Source organism: Anolis carolinensis, unplaced genomic scaffold (genome assembly GCF_035594765.1).
Source record: "Anolis carolinensis isolate JA03-04 unplaced genomic scaffold, rAnoCar3.1.pri scaffold_15, whole genome shotgun sequence".
NCBI classification, from domain to species: Eukaryota; Metazoa; Chordata; class Lepidosauria; order Squamata; family Dactyloidae; genus Anolis; species Anolis carolinensis.
The window spans coordinates 3401181-3419082 of NW_026943826.1; the positions used below are offsets into that span (position 1 = coordinate 3401181).

At 43.5% G+C, this 17902-nt stretch overlaps 1 protein-coding gene across 7 annotated transcripts in view; it reads right to left on the reverse strand.

The window, feature by feature from the left end:
- Window positions 1-17902, reverse strand: part of arhgef10l (Rho guanine nucleotide exchange factor 10 like) — a 252583-nt gene that overhangs the window by 89779 nt on the left and 144902 nt on the right. For all 7 annotated transcript variants that reach the window (XR_010001388.1, XM_062965943.1, XM_062965944.1 and 4 more), the window contains 4 exons: window positions 17613-17728; window positions 12026-12153; window positions 11785-11885; window positions 2780-2901 (listed from right to left, as the gene is read on the reverse strand). Coding sequence is in view for 6 of the 7 variants with exons in the window: in XM_062965943.1 (XP_062822013.1) it covers window positions 2780-2901; window positions 11785-11885; window positions 12026-12153; window positions 17613-17728 (467 nt within the window). In the remaining variant the exon portion in view is untranslated. The remainder of the gene's footprint in view (window positions 1-2779; window positions 2902-11784; window positions 11886-12025; window positions 12154-17612; window positions 17729-17902) is intronic.

The following is a 17902-nucleotide window of genomic DNA, read 5'->3' on the forward strand; positions in this document are numbered from 1 at the left end:
ATCTATTACCTGGGCCTAGCTGGTCTGGGACCCACTGCCGACTTCAAGTGCGTCTGGTTGTCGAGTGGACCTACCAGCCAAGGCTTGCAGATGTTTCTGTGCTGTTGTTCTGTATCCTCGGACGGTCTTTATTAGACATGTCCAAAAAATCGTTTTGAATCGTATATCGTAATTATTTCGGATTGTTCTCGTTTTTTGATACGCATTCCGAGACATTATCTCACAGCGCAACCAGCAATGTAATTCGAACCATTGTTGGCCCATTCTCTAATTGTCTCTTAATGTTTCGTTAATTTCCCCCCCCCCCCCCCAAAAAAAATTTTTTTAAATATATTTTTAAAAATATTTTTTTAAAATTTTTTTGTTTCTGCAACCTACCTTGAATGGGAGCTTAGCGCAGCCTAACATGGCTGCCACTCCCCGGCCAATCAGAAGCTTCTACGATGGACGCAAAGGTGGGGGCTAACGTCCTCTGCGTCCACATGGAAGATTGCCATACAAGCCTGGTGTGTAGCGATTGCGCGTGCACGTCTGCCATTTTAGAAACATTTAGAAACATTACGAATTTTCAAAAATATCCGAAATTTTTGGGTGAAAAAATCGGAAATACTTTCTATATCAAAGCGCCAGCGCCCCCTACTTTAGAAACGAGAATTGAAACATTTTTTTCATTGATCGGACATGCATAGTCTTTATCCCTGGTGTTCTTGAAATATGAAGCTTTTTATGGGACGAGCTGGTCTACGTCCTATAGCTGAGCTTCCTAAGTGAGACTAACTTAAAAATGGCTCCTTCCCTCCCAGAGCCCTGAACAAGGGGCGGAACCAAACTTAATGGTGATTGACAGGTGGCCTGTCCTATGATTGCAAACATTTGCAGCAAGAAAGTAAAGTAGAAGGTTCTGGTACAGCTGTACCAGCACAGTGTTCATTAATCTGAAGGTGAGTTGGAATCTGAGGTGGAGATTTTGCAAGTACCCACTGTGCTGGTACAGCTGTACCAGAAACTTCAAGCTCGTCCCGTAAAAAGCTTCATATTTCAAGAACACCAGGGATAAAGACTAGGCATGTCCGATCAATGAAAAAAATGTTTCAATTCTCGTTTCTATAGTAGGGGGCGCTGGCGCTTCAATACAGAAAGTATTTCCGATTTTTTCACCCAAAAATTTCGGATATTTCTGAAAATTCGTAATGATTCTAAATGTTTCTAAAATGGCAGACGCGCATGCGCAATCGCTACACACCGGGCTTGTATGGCAATCTTCCATGTGGACGCAGAGGATGTTAGCCCCCACCTTTGCGTCCATCGTGGAAGCTTCTGATTGGCCAGGGAGCGGCAGCCATGTTAGGCTGCGCTAAGCTCCCATTCAAGGTAAGTTGCAGAAACAAAAAAATTTTTAAAATATTTTTAAAAATATATTTTTAAAAAATTGGGGGGGGGGGGGAATTAACGAAACATTAAGAGACAATTAGAGAATGGGACAACAATGGTTCGAATTACATTGCTGGTTGCGCTGTGAGACAATGTCTCGGAATGCGTATCAAAAAACGAGAACAATCCGAAATAATTACGATATACGATTCAAAACGATTTTTTGGACATGTCTAATAAAGACCGTCCGGGGATACAGAACAACAGCACAGAAACATCTGCAAGCCTTGGCTGGTAGGTCCACTCGACACCCAGACGCACTTGAAGTCGGCAGTGGGTCCCAGACCAGCTAGGCCCAGGTAATAGATAGCCTGGGAGGGGTTATAAGAGGGTTTTCACAGTTATTCAAAGCCAATCGCCTGTCCTGTGGGGACAAGACTCCTTGAAGATTTATTATTTGTTCGTCAATAAAGACTTTGTTATTTCTTTAAAGACTTCAAGGCCATCTTTTCAGGGAAATTCCTCAACAACCTTTCTTTAGGCACCCTGGCTTCCCGCTGGGCGTAAAGCATACGTCCTATATAATAGGCAATCAGCCACAGGCCCAGCGCGTGACAGAATACCCACATTTCAGGAAAGGCGAAAGGAAACAGAGCAGAGATGTCGTTCAGCTAGAATAGCTGCCAGAAATGCAGCTGAGTAATTGGAAACTGCTCTACTAGCTGTGAGGGGACTCAGGGATATAAAGCAGAAGCCGGTGCAGCCAGCTTTTGCTGGTAACAAACTGACTTTCATGCCTAAGTCTTTGCTCCCCTTGTGCCTGCTTCGAGTCTGCACCTGGGAAATAGCTCCTAAGGATTTATTGCTGTTTCTTTGTCTGAAGTAAGACTGCTATTTGATTTGGGAATTTATCAGAGACTAAGAACTGTCTTTGACCTAAGACTTCCTTGCTTCCTTTTGCGTTATTCCACTGAGTGTGCTGTTCTTTATGTTTTGGAGTAAAGCAGTTTTCATTTACTTACCACTGTGTTTTATGTTCTTGAAAAACAAAACAGGACACTGAACAGACTGCACTCTGGCACCACGAGATGCAGAACCAACCTTAGGAAATAGGGCTACAAAGTGGAGTCCGCGACATGCTTTGAGAGGTCCCGGGTTCATATCCCGGACGAGCCCCCAAGAAAAAGAGTGCGGAGAAGAGCAAACCACATACCACTGACAACAATGCAACCTGAGCCGTGCCACACGCACAACCAAATACAGCAACACCAGAGGCACTCCAAGTGGCCAGTTTCTGGTCAAAGGACATTTAGTGTAATTTTTAAAAAATGCATTACAACTTGTATCCTCAGTTTGCTTTTGACTTGATAAATAATTTGATTTGCCATCACCTTGTAGAGAGTCTTACCTGCAAGTCCAGGGCTCTGGAGGAGAAGGCCGAGAGGCGGCAGACCAGGATGGGGCAGCGGAAGGGAGCCTTGCTCTTCTTGTCTTCCTCGGGACACAGCCAGCCGGGCTGGTTCTCTTCTCCTGAAACAAGAGAAAGAAGGCCAATTAACATGCTGCACCACAACTCCCATCGTCCCCAGATAGTGCCTTTAAAGGCCAATATATATATATAGGTAGTGAAATTTCAGCCTAGGACAAAACAAAAAAACTACGCATCCCAGAAACACTAAACTTGGCAGCACAACCCCTCATCCATGCCTCTACGTTCATACAACAAAAAGAAAAGAAAAATAAACTCCTAATTAGAGGGAGAGGAATAATTGTTTTTATCAAATTGCTGCCAGTTAGAAGGCTAAGCTCTGCCCACTTGGTCTCCTAGCAACCCACTCAGCCCAGGGGACAGGCAGAGTTAGGCCTCAGGCCTCTTCCACACTGGATTATATACAGTGTAGACTCAAGGCCCTTCCACACAGCTATATAACCCATTTATAATGCACTTAATGTAAGGTAAAACCTTGACCCTTGACCTTAACTCCCACCAATTCCTCAATACTTTATTTCCCATAACACCAGACTTCGCCACAGCAACGCGTGGCCGGGCACAGCTAGTATTATATATGATAATCTAAAATGATAATATAAAAGCTGTGCCCGGCCGCGCGCTGCTGTGGCAAAGTGCGGTGATATGGGAAATAAAGTACAGTAGAGTCTCACTTATCCAAGCTTCTGGATTATCCAAGCCATTTTTGTAGTCAATATATCGTGATATTTTAGTGCTAAATTCCTAAATACAGTAATTACAACATGACATTACTGCCTATTGAACTACTTTTTCTGTCAAATTTGTTGTATAACATGATGTTTTTGGCGCTTAATTTGTAAAATCATAACCTAATTTGACGTTTAATAGGCTTTTCTTTAATCCCTCCTTATTATCCAAGATATTCGCTTATCCAAGCTTCTACCGGCCCGTTTAGCTTGGATAAGTGACACTCTACTGTATTGAGGAATCAGTGGTACAGTAGAGTCTCACTTATCCAACATAAATGGGCTGGCAGAATGTTGGATAAGCAAATATGTTGGATAAGAAGGAGGCATTAAGGAAAAGCCTATTAAACATCAAATTAGGTTATGATTTTACAAATTAAGCACCAAAACATCAAGTTATACAACAAATTTGACAGAAAAAGTAGTTCAATACGCAGTAATTACTGTATTTATGAATTTAGCATCAAAAAATCATGATATATTGAAAACATTGACTACAAAAATGCGTTGGATAATCCAGAACGTTGGATAAGCGAATGTTGAATAAGTGGGACTCTACTGTACTTAGTATAGGTTATTCCCTAAAGCTTGTGAATATACAGTATTTCTGGTGGTTCCTTTTTTTTGTCTGTATGCTGCAATTAGCCAGAATGATTTGCATCCAATGGCATTTCAGCTTCAAAGCCTGGCAGCTTCCTCCCTGGGGGAATCTTTTGTTGGGAGGTGTTAGCTAGCCCTGATTGTTTCACGTCTGGAATTCCCGTGTTTTCAAAGTATTGTTCAGAGTGAACCCTGCCTGTCCCTTGGGCGCCATTGTGGCTGAGGAGGTTGCTATAACATGAAGGGGGCGGGGCCTAAAGGGGGCAGGGTCTACCCTTCTGACTGGCAGCCAGAGGAGAACGGCTCTTCCTCGTCCTCTGTAATTTGGACTTTAATTTTCTATATTTTTTTATTGAAAGACATAGATAGGATGACTATGTCTCTTGTGGCCAAATTTGGTGTGATTTGGTTCAGTGGTTTTGTTGGTTAGTCCATAGTAAAAATGCATGTTACACACACACACACATATATATATATTTACTAGCTGTGCCCGGCCACGCGTTGCTGTGTCTGAGTCTGGTGGTGTTGGTCAGTCTACATTAGGTTGTATTTATGCTGTGACCTCCACCTTCTTTATACTCACATTAGTAGTAATATTTGAAGTCTGTTACCTTGTTCAATTTTTCAGTTTTGTGGGTCCGGATTGTGTTTTGTGGTGTGATTGTGTTGTTACAATTGGGAGGCAAGGCTTTTGCGTTGTTTTGCCAAGTTTTGTATTTCTGGGGCGTTTAATTGTGTTGTTATAGTCATGATGCATTGTTGTGAATCTTGTGGGTCTGGATGGTGGTGGTTTTGTGGTGTGATTGTGTTGTTACAACTGGGAGGGAAGGCTTTTGCGTTGTGTTGTCAAGTTTTGTATTTCTGGGGTGTTTAGTTGTGTGCCAAGTTTCATATTTCTGGGGCGTTTAGTTGTGTTGTTATAGTCACAATGCTTTGTTGAGTTTTGGGCATCCGGATTGTGGTTTTGTGGTGTGGTTGTGTTGTTACAACCAGGAGGCAAGGCTTTTGCGTTGTGTTGTCAAGTTTTGTATTTCTGGGGCGTTTAGTTGTGTTGTTATAGTCACGATGTATTGTTGTGAGTTTTATGGGTCCGGATTGTGGTTTTGTGGTGTGGTTGTGTTGTTACAACCGGGAGGGAAGGCTTTTGCGTTGTGTCGCCAAGTTTCGTATTTCTGGGGCATTTAGTTGTGTTGTTATAGTCACGATGCATTGTTGTGAGTTTTGTGGGTCCAGTGTGGTTTTGTGGTGTGATTGTGTTGTTACAACCGGGAGGCAAGGCTTTTGCGTTGTGTTGCCAAGTTTTGTATTTCTAGGGCGTTTAGTTGTGTTGTTATAGTCATGATGTGTTGTTGTGAGTTTTGTGGGTCCGGATTGTGGTTTTGTGGTGTGGTTGTGTTGTTGTAACCGGGAGGCAAGGCTTTTGCATTGTGTTGCCAAGTTTCGTATTTGTGGGATGTTTAGTTTTGTTGTTATAGTCACTGCGCCCACAACTTTATCCTTTTATATATATAGATATATACACACACAAATAATAAAAGTGAAAATATGTATGTGTGTCTGTGGCTGAGCTGTCCACTTACACACACAAGCTCCCACTTCCAGAAATAGCTACCGTATATACTCAACCTGCTGGAGGGGTTTGAGGGGGAAAACTCACCAGAGTGGGAGTTGTAGTTCACCCTACAGCCAGAGATCACACTGAATCCCACTCATGATGCATCCAGAGAAAACTTGCCCAACATTACAAAATTTGAGTATGGATGGAGTTTCTCATGGTTAACCTGGCATGATGGGAATTGTAGTTCACCCACAACCTTATGCATTTTGTACAATTAAAACATTGACTTCTTCGAATATTACTTGTTTTATGTCATCTAGTATGTTTTTATGACTACAAGCCACTCCGATGGGGTGGGGTATAAATAAAATATTATTATTATTATTATTATTATTATTATTATTATTATTATTATTAGAATCATAAATATACACACATCAAACATATACATATTTTATGTACATATGCATCATAAATATATGCACCCACATCAAATATGTATATATGCTAATTACATATGCATCATAAATATGCACACATAATCATAGAAGTACATATTTTAATTATACAGACAAAGGCATCATAAATAAATACACATTTGCAGCCTGCTCACAAACACAGGCTGAAATTAATCCCATAAATAAAACATTATATGGATAATTCAAATAGGATTTGAAATGAAGTTTTATTCCCCCCTTTTTTTTTCTCTTCCAAGGGAGAAAAGACAGGGTAGAAGGAAATGAATCTGAAGTCAATGCCGAGTGAAGTCAGTCTGAAATCAGTGTTGAGGGAACTCAATCTGAATCTTGTCACACCAAGTGATGTCTATCTGAAGTCAGTATTGGGGAAATCAATGTCAGGTGAAATCAATCTAAAGTCAGTGTAGAAAGAAGTCAATCTGAAATCAGTGTTGAGGGAACTCAATCTGAAGTCAGTTTTGAGTAAAGTCCATACCAAGTTATGTCAGTCTGAAGTCAGTGTTAAGGAAAGTCAATCTGAAGTCACTATTGAGTGAAGTCAATCCTGAGTGAAGTCAATCTGAAATCAGTGTTGAGGGAACTCAATCTGAAGTCAGTTTTGAGTAAAGTCCATACCAAGTTATGTCAGTCTGAAGTCAGTGTTAAGGGAAGCCAATTTGAAGTCAGTGTTCGGGAAATCAATGTCAAGTGAAGTCAATCTAAAGTCAGTGTAGAAGGAAGTCAATTTGAAGTCAATGCCGGATGAAGTCAATCTGAAGTCAGTGTAGAAGGAAGTCAATCTGAAGTCAATGCCAAGTGAAGTCAGTCTGAAATCAGTGTTGAGGGAACTAAATCTGAAGTCAGTTTTGAGTAAAGTTCATACCAAGTGATGTCTGTCTGAAGTCAGTGTTAAGGGAAGTCAATCTGAAGTCACTATTGAGTGAAGTCAATGCCGAGTGAAGTCAATCTGAAATCAGTGTTGAAGGAACTCAATTTGAAGTCAGTTCTGAATAAAGTCAATACCAAGTTATGTCTGTCTGAAGTCAGTGTTAAGGGTAGTCAATCTGAAGTCACTATTGAGTGAAGTCAATCCTGAATGAAGTCAATCTGAAATCAGTCTTGAAGGACGTCAATGTCTGGTGAAGTCCACCTGAAGTCAATGTTGTGGGGTCAATCTGAAGTCAATGCCAAATGAAGTCAGTCTGAAATCAGTGTTAAGGGAACTCTATCTGAAGTCAATGCCGAGTGAAGTCAGTCTGAAATCAGTGTTAAGGGAACTCTATCTGAAGTCAATGCCGAGTGAAGTCAGTCTGAAATCAGTGTTAAGGGAACTCTATATGAAGTCAATGCCAAGTGAAGTCAGTCTGAAATCAGTTAAGGGAACTCTATCTGAAGTCAATGCCGAGTAAAGTCAGTCTGAAATCAGTTAAGGGAACTCTATCTGAAGTCAATGCCGAGTGAAATCAGTCTGAAATCAGTGTTAAGGGAACTCTATCTGAAGTCAATGCCAAGTGAAGTCAGTCTGAAATCAGTTAAGGGAACTCTATCTGAAGTCAATGCCGAGTAAAGTCAGTCTGAAATCAGTTAAGGGAACTCTATCTGAAGTCAATGCCGAGTGAAATCAGTCTGAAATCAGTGTTAAGGGAACTCTATCTGAAGTCAATGCCGAGTGAAGTCAGTCTGAAATCAGTGTTAAGGGAACTCTATCTGAAGTCAATGCCGATTGAAATCAGTGTAAAATCAGTGTTGAGAGAACTCAATCTGAGGTCAGTTCTGAGTAAAGTCCATACTAAGTGATGTCTGTCTGAAGTCAGTGTTAAGGGAAGTCAATCTGAAGTCACTATTGAGTGAAGTCACTATTGAGTGAAGTCAATCTGAAATCAGTGTTGCAGGAAGTCAATGTCTGGTAAGTCAATGTTGAGGTGTCAATCTGAAGTCAATGCCGAGTGAAGTCAGTCTGAAATCAGTGTTGCAGGAAGTCAATGTCTGGTAAGTCAATGTTGAGGGGTCAATCTGAAGTCAATGCCGAGTGAAGTCAATCTGAAATCAGTGTTGCAGGAAGTCAATGTCTGGTAAGTCAATGTTGAGGGGTCAATCTGAAGTCAATGCCGAGTGAAGTCAGTCTGAAATCAGTGTTGCAGGAAGTCAATGTCTGGTAAGTCAATGTTGAGGGGTCAATCTGAAGTCAATGCCGAGTGAAGTCAATCTGAAATCAGTGTTGCAGGAAGTCAATGTCTGGTAAGTCAATGTTGAGGGGTCAATCTGAAGTCAATGCCGAGTGAAGTCAGTCTGAAATCAGTGTTGCAGAAAGTCAATGTCTGGTAAGTCAATGTTGAGGGGTCAATCTGAAGTCAATGCCGAGTGAAGTCAGTCTGAAATCAGTGTTGCAGGAAGTCAATGTCTGGTAAGTCAATGTTGAGGGGTCAATCTGAAGTCAATGCCGAGTGAAGTCAGTCTGAAATCCGTGTTGAAGGAAGTCAATGTCTGGTGAAGTCCAGCTGAAGTCAATGTTGAGGGGTCAATCTGAAGTCAATGCCGAGTGAAGTCAGTCTGAAATCATCATCATCATCATCATCATCATTTAATTACTTATTAATCGCCCTCCATTCAGTGTTAAGGAAACTCTATCTGAAGTCCATGCCAAGTGGTGTCATTGAGCTTCCCTTTTCTGAAATGCTTGAGACCATAAATGTTTCGGAATATTTTCTTTTCCAGATGATGAAATATTCCTTTCCTCGATTTCATCGGATTGCAACTCCTAGCAAGGCTGATAGTGAGGCACGATGGGACTTACAGCCGTCCATCTCAGAGCAAATATCTGGAAATCTTTGGAGACGGCCAAACTATTTATTCTTTTTATCCGTTTCCTTCGGACAGCCGCCGTTCTTAGGGGAGCAGAGATAATTTCGTCCGTTTCAAATTTTTCCCTTCGCCGGCAGCCTCAGGGAGATCCGCACTTTTAATTACAGGAAAATTAAAAAGGCAAACCAGAACGCCTGCTAATTGAAAGCCAAAAGGCAGGAGCCAGCATCGTACACATCAATTAGCGCCAGACACACACAAAAACGTCTTAAATACATGGAAGAGAAATTAGCAAAAGCAATGTTTTTTTAAATTACTCCGCAAAGGTGCGGAGGGTGGAAAGAGAGCGGGAATCGGAACAAAAGGATGTTCCTTTTTTTTCTCTTAGAGGCAACTATGAATGCTGCAATTAGCATGGAATGGCCTTTCAGCTTCAAAGCCTGGCTGCTTACTGCCTTGGGAAATCTTTTCTTAGGGGTGTTAGCTGGCCTTGATTGTTTCACGCCTGGAGTTCCCCTGTTTTCAGAGTGTTGTTCTTTATTTACTGTCCTGATTTTAGAGGTAGCCAGATTGTGTTCATTTTCAGGGCTCACAGCAACACAATAATAATAATAATAATAATAATAATAATAATAATAATAATAATAATAATAATAATAATACAGTAGAGTCTCACTTATCCAAGCTAAAAGGACCACCAGAATCTTGGATAAGCAAATATCTTGGATAATAAGGAGGGATTAAGAAAAAGCCTATTAAACATCAAATTAGGTTATGATTTCACAAATTAAGCACCAAAACATCATGTTATACAACAAATTTGACAGAAAAAGTAATTCAATATGCAGTAATGCTATGTAGTAATCACTCTATTTACGAATTTAGCACCAAAATATCACGATGTATTAAAAACATTGACTACAAAAATGTGTTGGATAATCCAGAATGTTGGATAAGCAAGTGTTGGATAAGTGAGACTCTACTGTAATAATAATAATACAGTAGAGTCTCGCTTATCCAAGCTAAACGGGCCGGCAGAACCTTGGATAAGCGAATATCTTGGATAATAAGGAGGGATTAAGAAAAAGCCTATTAAACATCAAATTAGGTTATGATTTCACAAATGAAGCACCAAAACATCATGTTATACAACAAATTTGACAGAAAAAGTTGTTCAATATGGAGTAATGTTATGTTGTAATTACTCTATTTACGAATTTAGCTCCAAAATATCACGATATATTGAAAACATTGACTACAAAAATGCATTGGATAATTCAGAACCTTGGATAAGTGAGTCTTGGATCATCATCATCATCATCATCATCATCAATTACTTATTAATCGCACTCCATCCAAGATGCTCTAGGCGATATACAAGCTAAATTGTAAAGGTTAAAAATACATACATACAAATATTGATTAAAATTAACATAGATCAAAAGCTCAAGTAAAAAGCCGGGTCTTAAGTGGATAAGCGAGACTCTACTGTAATAGTAATAATGACTTTGATACTACACACTACTTCTCTCCCTCCTCAGCTTCCACCCTGGGGGAATCCTTTGTTAGGAGGTGTTAGCTGGCCCTGATTGTTTCCTTCCTGGAATTCCCAATTTCCCTGCTTTCAGAGTGTTGCTCTTTATTTACTGTCCTGGTTTTAGAGATTGTATTGTTCTGTATTATTATCCCACAGTAATTTTTACATATTATATTTATAATCTTATATTATCTGCTTAGAATATAAATACTATAAATAAATAAATAGAAGTGGATTATATGAGGCCCCTTCTACACAACTGTATAAAATCCACACTGAACTGGATAATATGGAAGTGTGGACTCAAGACAATCCAGTTCAAAGCAGATACTGTGGATTATCTGCCTTGGCATTCTGGGTAATATAGCTGTGTGGAAGGGCCTTGAGTCTACACTGTCATATAATCCAGTTCAAATCGGATCATCTGTATTTTATAGGCAGTGTGGAAGAGGCCTAAGTGAGGCCTAATTCTGCCCGTCCCCTGGGCTGAGTGGGTTGTTAGGAGACCAAGTAGGCAGAGCAATTGGATAAAAACAATTATTCCTCTCCCTCTAATTAGGACTTTATTTTTCTTTTCTTTTTGTTGTATCAACCTAGAGGCGTGGATGATGGGTTGTGTTGTCAATTCGAGGTTGTGGGGTGTTTAGTTTTGTTGTTTTGTCGGTCGCCAGGATTCCATCACTCTTTCATATATATAGATTGACTACAAAAATGCATTGGATATTCCAGAACCTTGGATAAGTGAGTCTTGGATTAGTGAGACTCTACTGTAATAGTAATAATTATAGGCAGTGTGGAAGAGGCCTAAGTGAGGCCTAACTCTGCCCGTCCCCTGGGCTGAGTGGGTTGTTAGGAGACCAAGTGGGCGGAGCTTAGCCTTTTAACTGGCAGCAATTAGGACTCCCTCTAATTAGGACTTTATTTTTCTTTTCTTTTTGTTGCCTTTTGTGCTGCCAAGTTTAGTGTTTCTGGGATGTGTAGTTTTGTTGTTTTGTCCTAGGCCGAAATTTCATTACCCTTTTATATATATAGATAGATATAGATATACAGGTACATTGAAATCTCTAGATATCTATATGCATATAGGATTTGGAAAGACCTGCAAACATTCCCTTGGTTAAGAGCAAGGGAGGCTTTGGAAAAGAAAACACACTGATAAGGGAGGGTAAGAGGAGGGAGAAATATATCATCTATTGCAAGGAACGACCTCCAATGTTTTCGAGCATCGAGGGTGTACTCACGGAGGGCGATTTTGGCCAAGTGCAAGCGATTCACCCAGGAGATTTTGCTGAGCGGGTTCGGGGTGATGAAAACCACCATGACGCTGATGGGGCGGCCGGACCTGGGTTCGAGAAGAGAGAAGGAGAACGGATGAGAGAGCAAGCTTGGAGAATGCGATAAAATGCTTTGGGGAAAGGCTTCTTCTAGGGATACTCAGAAGTAATACAGGAACGTGGGAGTTGGAAGGAAGCAGCGACTTACTTGTCCGGCTTTCCGGGGAGGAGGAGGCGGAGGCGGCATTTGTTGGCCGAGTGGATCTCTTCCTCCTTGACCCGCATCAGGCGCTGGAGGGCCAGGCACCAGTCTTGGGCCACCGTCATGTTCAGGTTCTGGCCACAAAGGAAGGAGAGAAAACTCAGACCAGGCCTAAAGGGATTGGGTTCGAGTAACCCCCGATGACCACAATCTCTGGATCAGTGGTTCCAAAACTTATTTGGCCTACCGCCCCCTTTCCAGAAAAAAATATTACTCAGCGCCCCATGGAAAGGGGGCGTGGCTTAGAGGGGTGGGTGTGGCTCCTGCTCAAGAGGGCGGGGCTGAGCCTCTCCCCCAGTCCAAGATGCAGGGCTGCGAGGGGAGGTGGGCGGGGCCACAAATGGGCCGCCAGGACTGGGATGGGCGGAGTTACGAGCTCTGAGGCAGGGCTGAGCTTCTATCCCTGTCCTGGACACAGGGGGCGGGGCCTCTTCCCAAGTGCCTGATACCCCGCTCCCATATTCTAACAAGTGCCTCGGGGAGGTCTACAGAGGCTCTTGGGAAGAGACCCCACCCCCGCCCCTAGCCCCGCCCTTTAGTCCTAAAAGGCCTCTCAGGAGAGGGATAGAGGCTCAGCCCTGTCTCATGCTCTTGGAAGGAGGCCCCGCCCCCTTCCCTAGCCCCGCCCTTTAGTCCTAAAAGGCCTCTCAGGAGAGGGATAGAGGCTCAGCCCTGTCTCGGGCTCTTGGAAAGAGGCCCCGCCCCCCTCCCTAGCCCCGCCCTTTAGTCCTAAAAGGCCTCTCAGGAGAGATATAGAGGCTCAGCCCTCTCTCAGGCTCTTGGGAAGAGGCCCCGCCCCCCTCCCTAGCCCCGCCCTTTAGTCCTAAAAGTCCTCTCAGGAGAGGGATAGAGGCTCAGCCCTGTCTCATGCTCTTGGAAGGAGGCCCCGCCCCCTTCCCTAGCCCCGCCCTTTAGTCCTAAAAGGCCTCTCAGGAGAGGGATAGAGGCTCAGCCCTATCTCAGGCTCTTGGAAAGAGGCCCCGCCCCCATCCCTAGCCCAGCCCTTTAGTCCTTAAAGGCCTCTCAGGAGAGGGATAGAGGCTCAGCCCTATCTCAGGCTCTTGGAAGGAGGCCCCGCCCCCATCCCTAGCCCAGCCCTTTAGTCCTTAAAAGCCTCTCAGGAGAGGGATAGAGGCTCAGCCCTATCTCAGGCTCTTGGAAGGAGACCCCGCCCCCCTCCCTAGCCCCGCCCTTTAGTCCTAAAAGGCCTCTCAGGAGAGGGATAGAGGCTCAGCTCTATCTCAGGCTGTTGGAAGGAGACCCCGCCCCCCTCCCTAGCCCCGCCCTTTAGTCCTAAAAGGCCTCTCAGGAGAGATATAGAGGCTCAGCCCTATCTCAGGCTCTTGGGAAGAGGCCCCGCCCCCCTCCCTAGCCCCGCCCTTTAGTCCTAAAAGGCCTCTCAGGAGAGGGATAGAGGCTCAGCTCTATCTCAGGCTGTTGGAAGGAGACCCCGCCCCCCTCCCTAGCCCCGCCCTTTTGTCCTAAAAGGCCTCTCAGGAGAGGGATAGAGGCTCAGCCCTGTCTCATGATCTTGGAAGGAGACCCCGCCCCCCTCCCTAGCTCCGCCCGCTGTGTCCCAACAAGCACCTCAGGAGAGGTATAGACTCAGCCCTGTCTTGGGCTCTTGGGAAGAAGCCACGCCCACTCCTCTAGCTCCGCCCCCTGTGTGTCCTAACAGGCGCCTCAGGTGCTCAGCCCTGTCTCCGGGACTTCGGAAGAGGCCCCGCCCCTCTCCTGGCTCCGCCCCCATGTCCTAATAGGTGCCATCACCGCCCCCCTGGATCACTGCAGCGCCCACCAGGGGGTGGTAGCGCCCACTTTGGGAATCACTGCTCTAGATCCTGTCTTACATTGGCACAGCCAGTCAGTTGCCAGCTGCAATAAATCACTACAGACCAAGAGGTCATGGGATCAAAGCCCGGGTCGGGTTGAGCTCCCAACCATGAATAGCCTTGCTTACTCCCCACTTGGGCAGCTCGAAAAACAGTTGCATCTGTTGAGTAAAAAATTCTAGGTACTGCTTTATGCAGGGAGGCTAATTTAACTAATTTACGGCACCATAAAACTGCCAGCAGCGTGTGGAAAGGAATGAGGAAGTACTCCCTCAAGGACTCGGTGTCACAAGTGGGTGATGAAATTGAGCACATCCTTAATGAAGCCGGAAGCTGGAAAAATGTTAAACTATATATGTCGTATGTCTAATGGCATTGAATGTTTGCCATGTATACGTGCATTGTGATCCACCCTGAGTCCCCTTTGGGGTGAGAAAGAAGGGCAGAATATAAATACTGTAAACAAATAAATAAACAAACAAACAAAAATATTATTACACTGTGTAACAAAATCCATCTATATCTATAACTGGTGTGTCCACATCCACAGACAAGCTCTCACTTCCACAAACAGCTATATCTCCCACTGCTCAGAAGACAACAGCCCTCCCTCCAAAGACATTGCAGGTTATAGAGAGCACCGTGGTGTGGAATTTGCATAACTCCACCCACTGCCTCTCCCTTAACCCTTTCCTACTCTTTTCTATGGTACACAGCAAACAGAGGAATTGATCAACAACTGAACATACTAGAAAGGTTTAGGAAGAATTCACCATGATTTATAGGAGTTGTAGGGACTGGGATGTATAGTTCACCTGCAATCTAAGATCCCGCCCACTGCCTCTCCCTTAACCCTTTCCTACTCTTTTCTATGACACACAGCAAACAGAGGAATTGATCAACAACTGAACATACTAGAGAGGTTTAGAGAGAATTCACCATGATTTATAGGAGTTGTAGGGACTGGGATGTATAGTTCACCTGCAATCTAAGATCCCACCCACTGCCTCTCCCTTAACCCTTTCCTACTCTTTTCTATGGCACACAGCAAACAGAGGAATTGATCAACAACTGAACACACTAGAGAGGTTTAGGGAGAATTCACCATGATTTATAGGAGTTGTAGGGACTGGGATGTATAGTTCACCTGCAATCTAAGATCCCGCCCACTGCCTCTCCCTTAACCCTTTCCTACTCTTTTCTATGACACACAGCAAACAGAGGAATTGATCAACAACTGAACATACTAGAGAGGTTTAGGGAGAATTCACCCTGATTTATAGGAGTTGTAGGGACTGGGATGTATAGTTCACCTGCAATCTAAGATCCCACCCACTGCCTCTCCCTTAACCCTTTCCTACTCTTTTCTATGACACACAGCAAACAGAGGAATTGATCAACAACTGAACATACTAGAGAGGTTTAGGGAGAATTCACCCTGATTTATAGGAGTTGTAGGGACTGGGATGTATAGTTCACCTGCAATCTAAGATACCGCCCAGTGCCTCTCCCTTAACCCTTTCCTACTCTTTTCTATGGCACACAGCAAACAGAGGACTTGATCAACAACTGAACACACTAGAGAGGTTTAGAGAGAATTCACCATGATTTATAGGAGTTGTAGGGACTGGGATGTATAGTTCACCCGCAATCTAAGATACCGCCCACTGCCTCTCCCTTAACCCTTTCCTACTCTTTTCTTTGACACACAGCAAACAAAGTACTTGATCAACAACTGAACATACTACAAAGGCTTAGGGAGAATTCACCATGATTTATAGGAGTTGTAGGGACTGGGATGTATAGTTCACCTGCAATCTAAGATACCGCCCAGTGCCTCTCCCTTAACCCTTTCCTACTCTTTTCTATGGCACACAGCAAACAGAGGACTTGATCAACAACTGAACATACTAGAGAGGTTTAGGGAGAATTCACCCTGATTTATAGGAGTTGTAGGGACTGGGATGTATAGTTCACTTGTAATCTAAGAGCACGCCCACTGTCTCTCCCTTAACCCTTTCCTACTCTTTTCTTTGACACATAGCAAACAGAGGACTTGATCAACAACTGAACATACTAGAAAGGTTTAGGGAGAATTCACCATGATTTATAGGAGTTGTAGGGACTGGGATGTATAGTTCACCCGCAATCTAAGATCCCGCCCACTGCCTCTCCCTTAACCCTTTCCTACTCTTTTCTATGGTACACAGCAAACAGAGGAATTGATCAACAACTGAACATACTAGAAAGGTTTAGGAAGAATTCACCATGATTTATAGGAGTTGTAGGGACTGGGATGTATAGTTCACCTGCAATCTAAGATCCCGCCCACTGCCTCTCCCTTAACCCTTTCCTACTGTTTTCTATGGCACACAGCAAACAGAGGAATTGATCAACAACTGAACATATTAGAGAGGTCTAGGGAGAATTCACATGATTTATAGTTGTAGGGACTGGGATGTATAGTTCACCTGTAATCTAACAGCACGCCCACTGTCTCTCCCTTAACCCTTTCCTACTCTTTTCTTTGACACATAGCAAACAGAGGACTTGATCAACAACTGAACATACTAGAGAGGTTTAGGGAGAATTCACCCTGATTTATAGGAGTTGTAGGGACTGGGATGTATAGTTCACCCGTAATCTAAGAGCACGCCCACTGTCTCTCCCTTAACCCTTTCCTACTCTTTTCTATGGCACACAGCAAACAGAGGAATTGATCAACAACTGAGCATACTAGAGAGGTTTAGAGAGAATTCACCATGATTTATAGGAGTTGTAGGGACTGGGACGTATAGTTCACCCGCAATCTAAGATCCCGCCCACTGCCTCTCCCTTAACCCTTTCCTACTCTTTTCTATGGTACACAGCAAACAGAGGAATTGATCAACAACTGAACATACTAGAAAGGTTTAGGAAGAATTCACCATGATTTATAGGAGTTGTAGGGACTGGGATGTATAGTTCACCTGCAATCTAAGATCCCGCCCACTGCCTCTCCCTTAACCCTTTCCTACTGTTTTCTATGGCACACAGCAAACAGAGGAATTGATCAACAACTGAACATATTAGAGAGGTCTAGGGAGAATTCACATGATTTATAGTTGTAGGGACTGGGATGTATAGTTCACCTGTAATCTAACAGCACGCCCACTGTCTCTCCCTTAACCCTTTCCTACTATTTCTTTGACACATAGCAAACAGAGGACTTGATCAACAACTGAACATACTAGAGAGGTTTAGGGAGAATTCACCCTGATTTATAGGAGTTGTAGGGACTGGGATGTATAGTTCACTTGTAATCTAAGAGCACGCCCACTGTCTCTCCCTTAACCCTTTCCTACTCTTTTCTTTGACACATAGCAAACAGAGGACTTGATCAACAACTGAACAAACTAGAGAGGTTTAGGGAGAATTCACCATGATTTATAGCAGTTGTAGGGACTGAGACGTATAGTTCACCTGCAATCTAAGATCCCGCCCACTGCCTCTCCCTTAACCCTTTCCTACTCTTTTCTATGACACACAGGAAACAGAGGACTTGATCAACAACTGAACACACTAGAGAGGTTTAGGGAGAATTCACCATGACTTATATGAGTTGTAGGGACTGGGATGTATATTAACAGTATAAATATGATATATGTAATATATGAAATTGAATATAATTCAATATGAATGGTATGTTAATAACGGCCCACCTGGTAGGTCCCGTGGAGGGTGCTGATGAGCAGAGTGATCTGTTCCACCACCGCAAGGTCCTTCTGAAGGTCCTGGAGCTCCTGGAAGAGGCGAGGCGGGCCCAGGTAGACCTTATCTGAGGGAGAGTCCAAAGGCATCCAAGGGAATGAAACCGCGGGCCGTGGAAGGAGGAGAACAAGGAGAAGGAGAATGAGGAGAAGGAGAACAAGGAGAAGGAGGAGGAGGAGAAGGAGAATGAGGAGAATGAGATTGGAGAACAAGGAGAAGGAGAATGAGGAGAAGGAAAAGG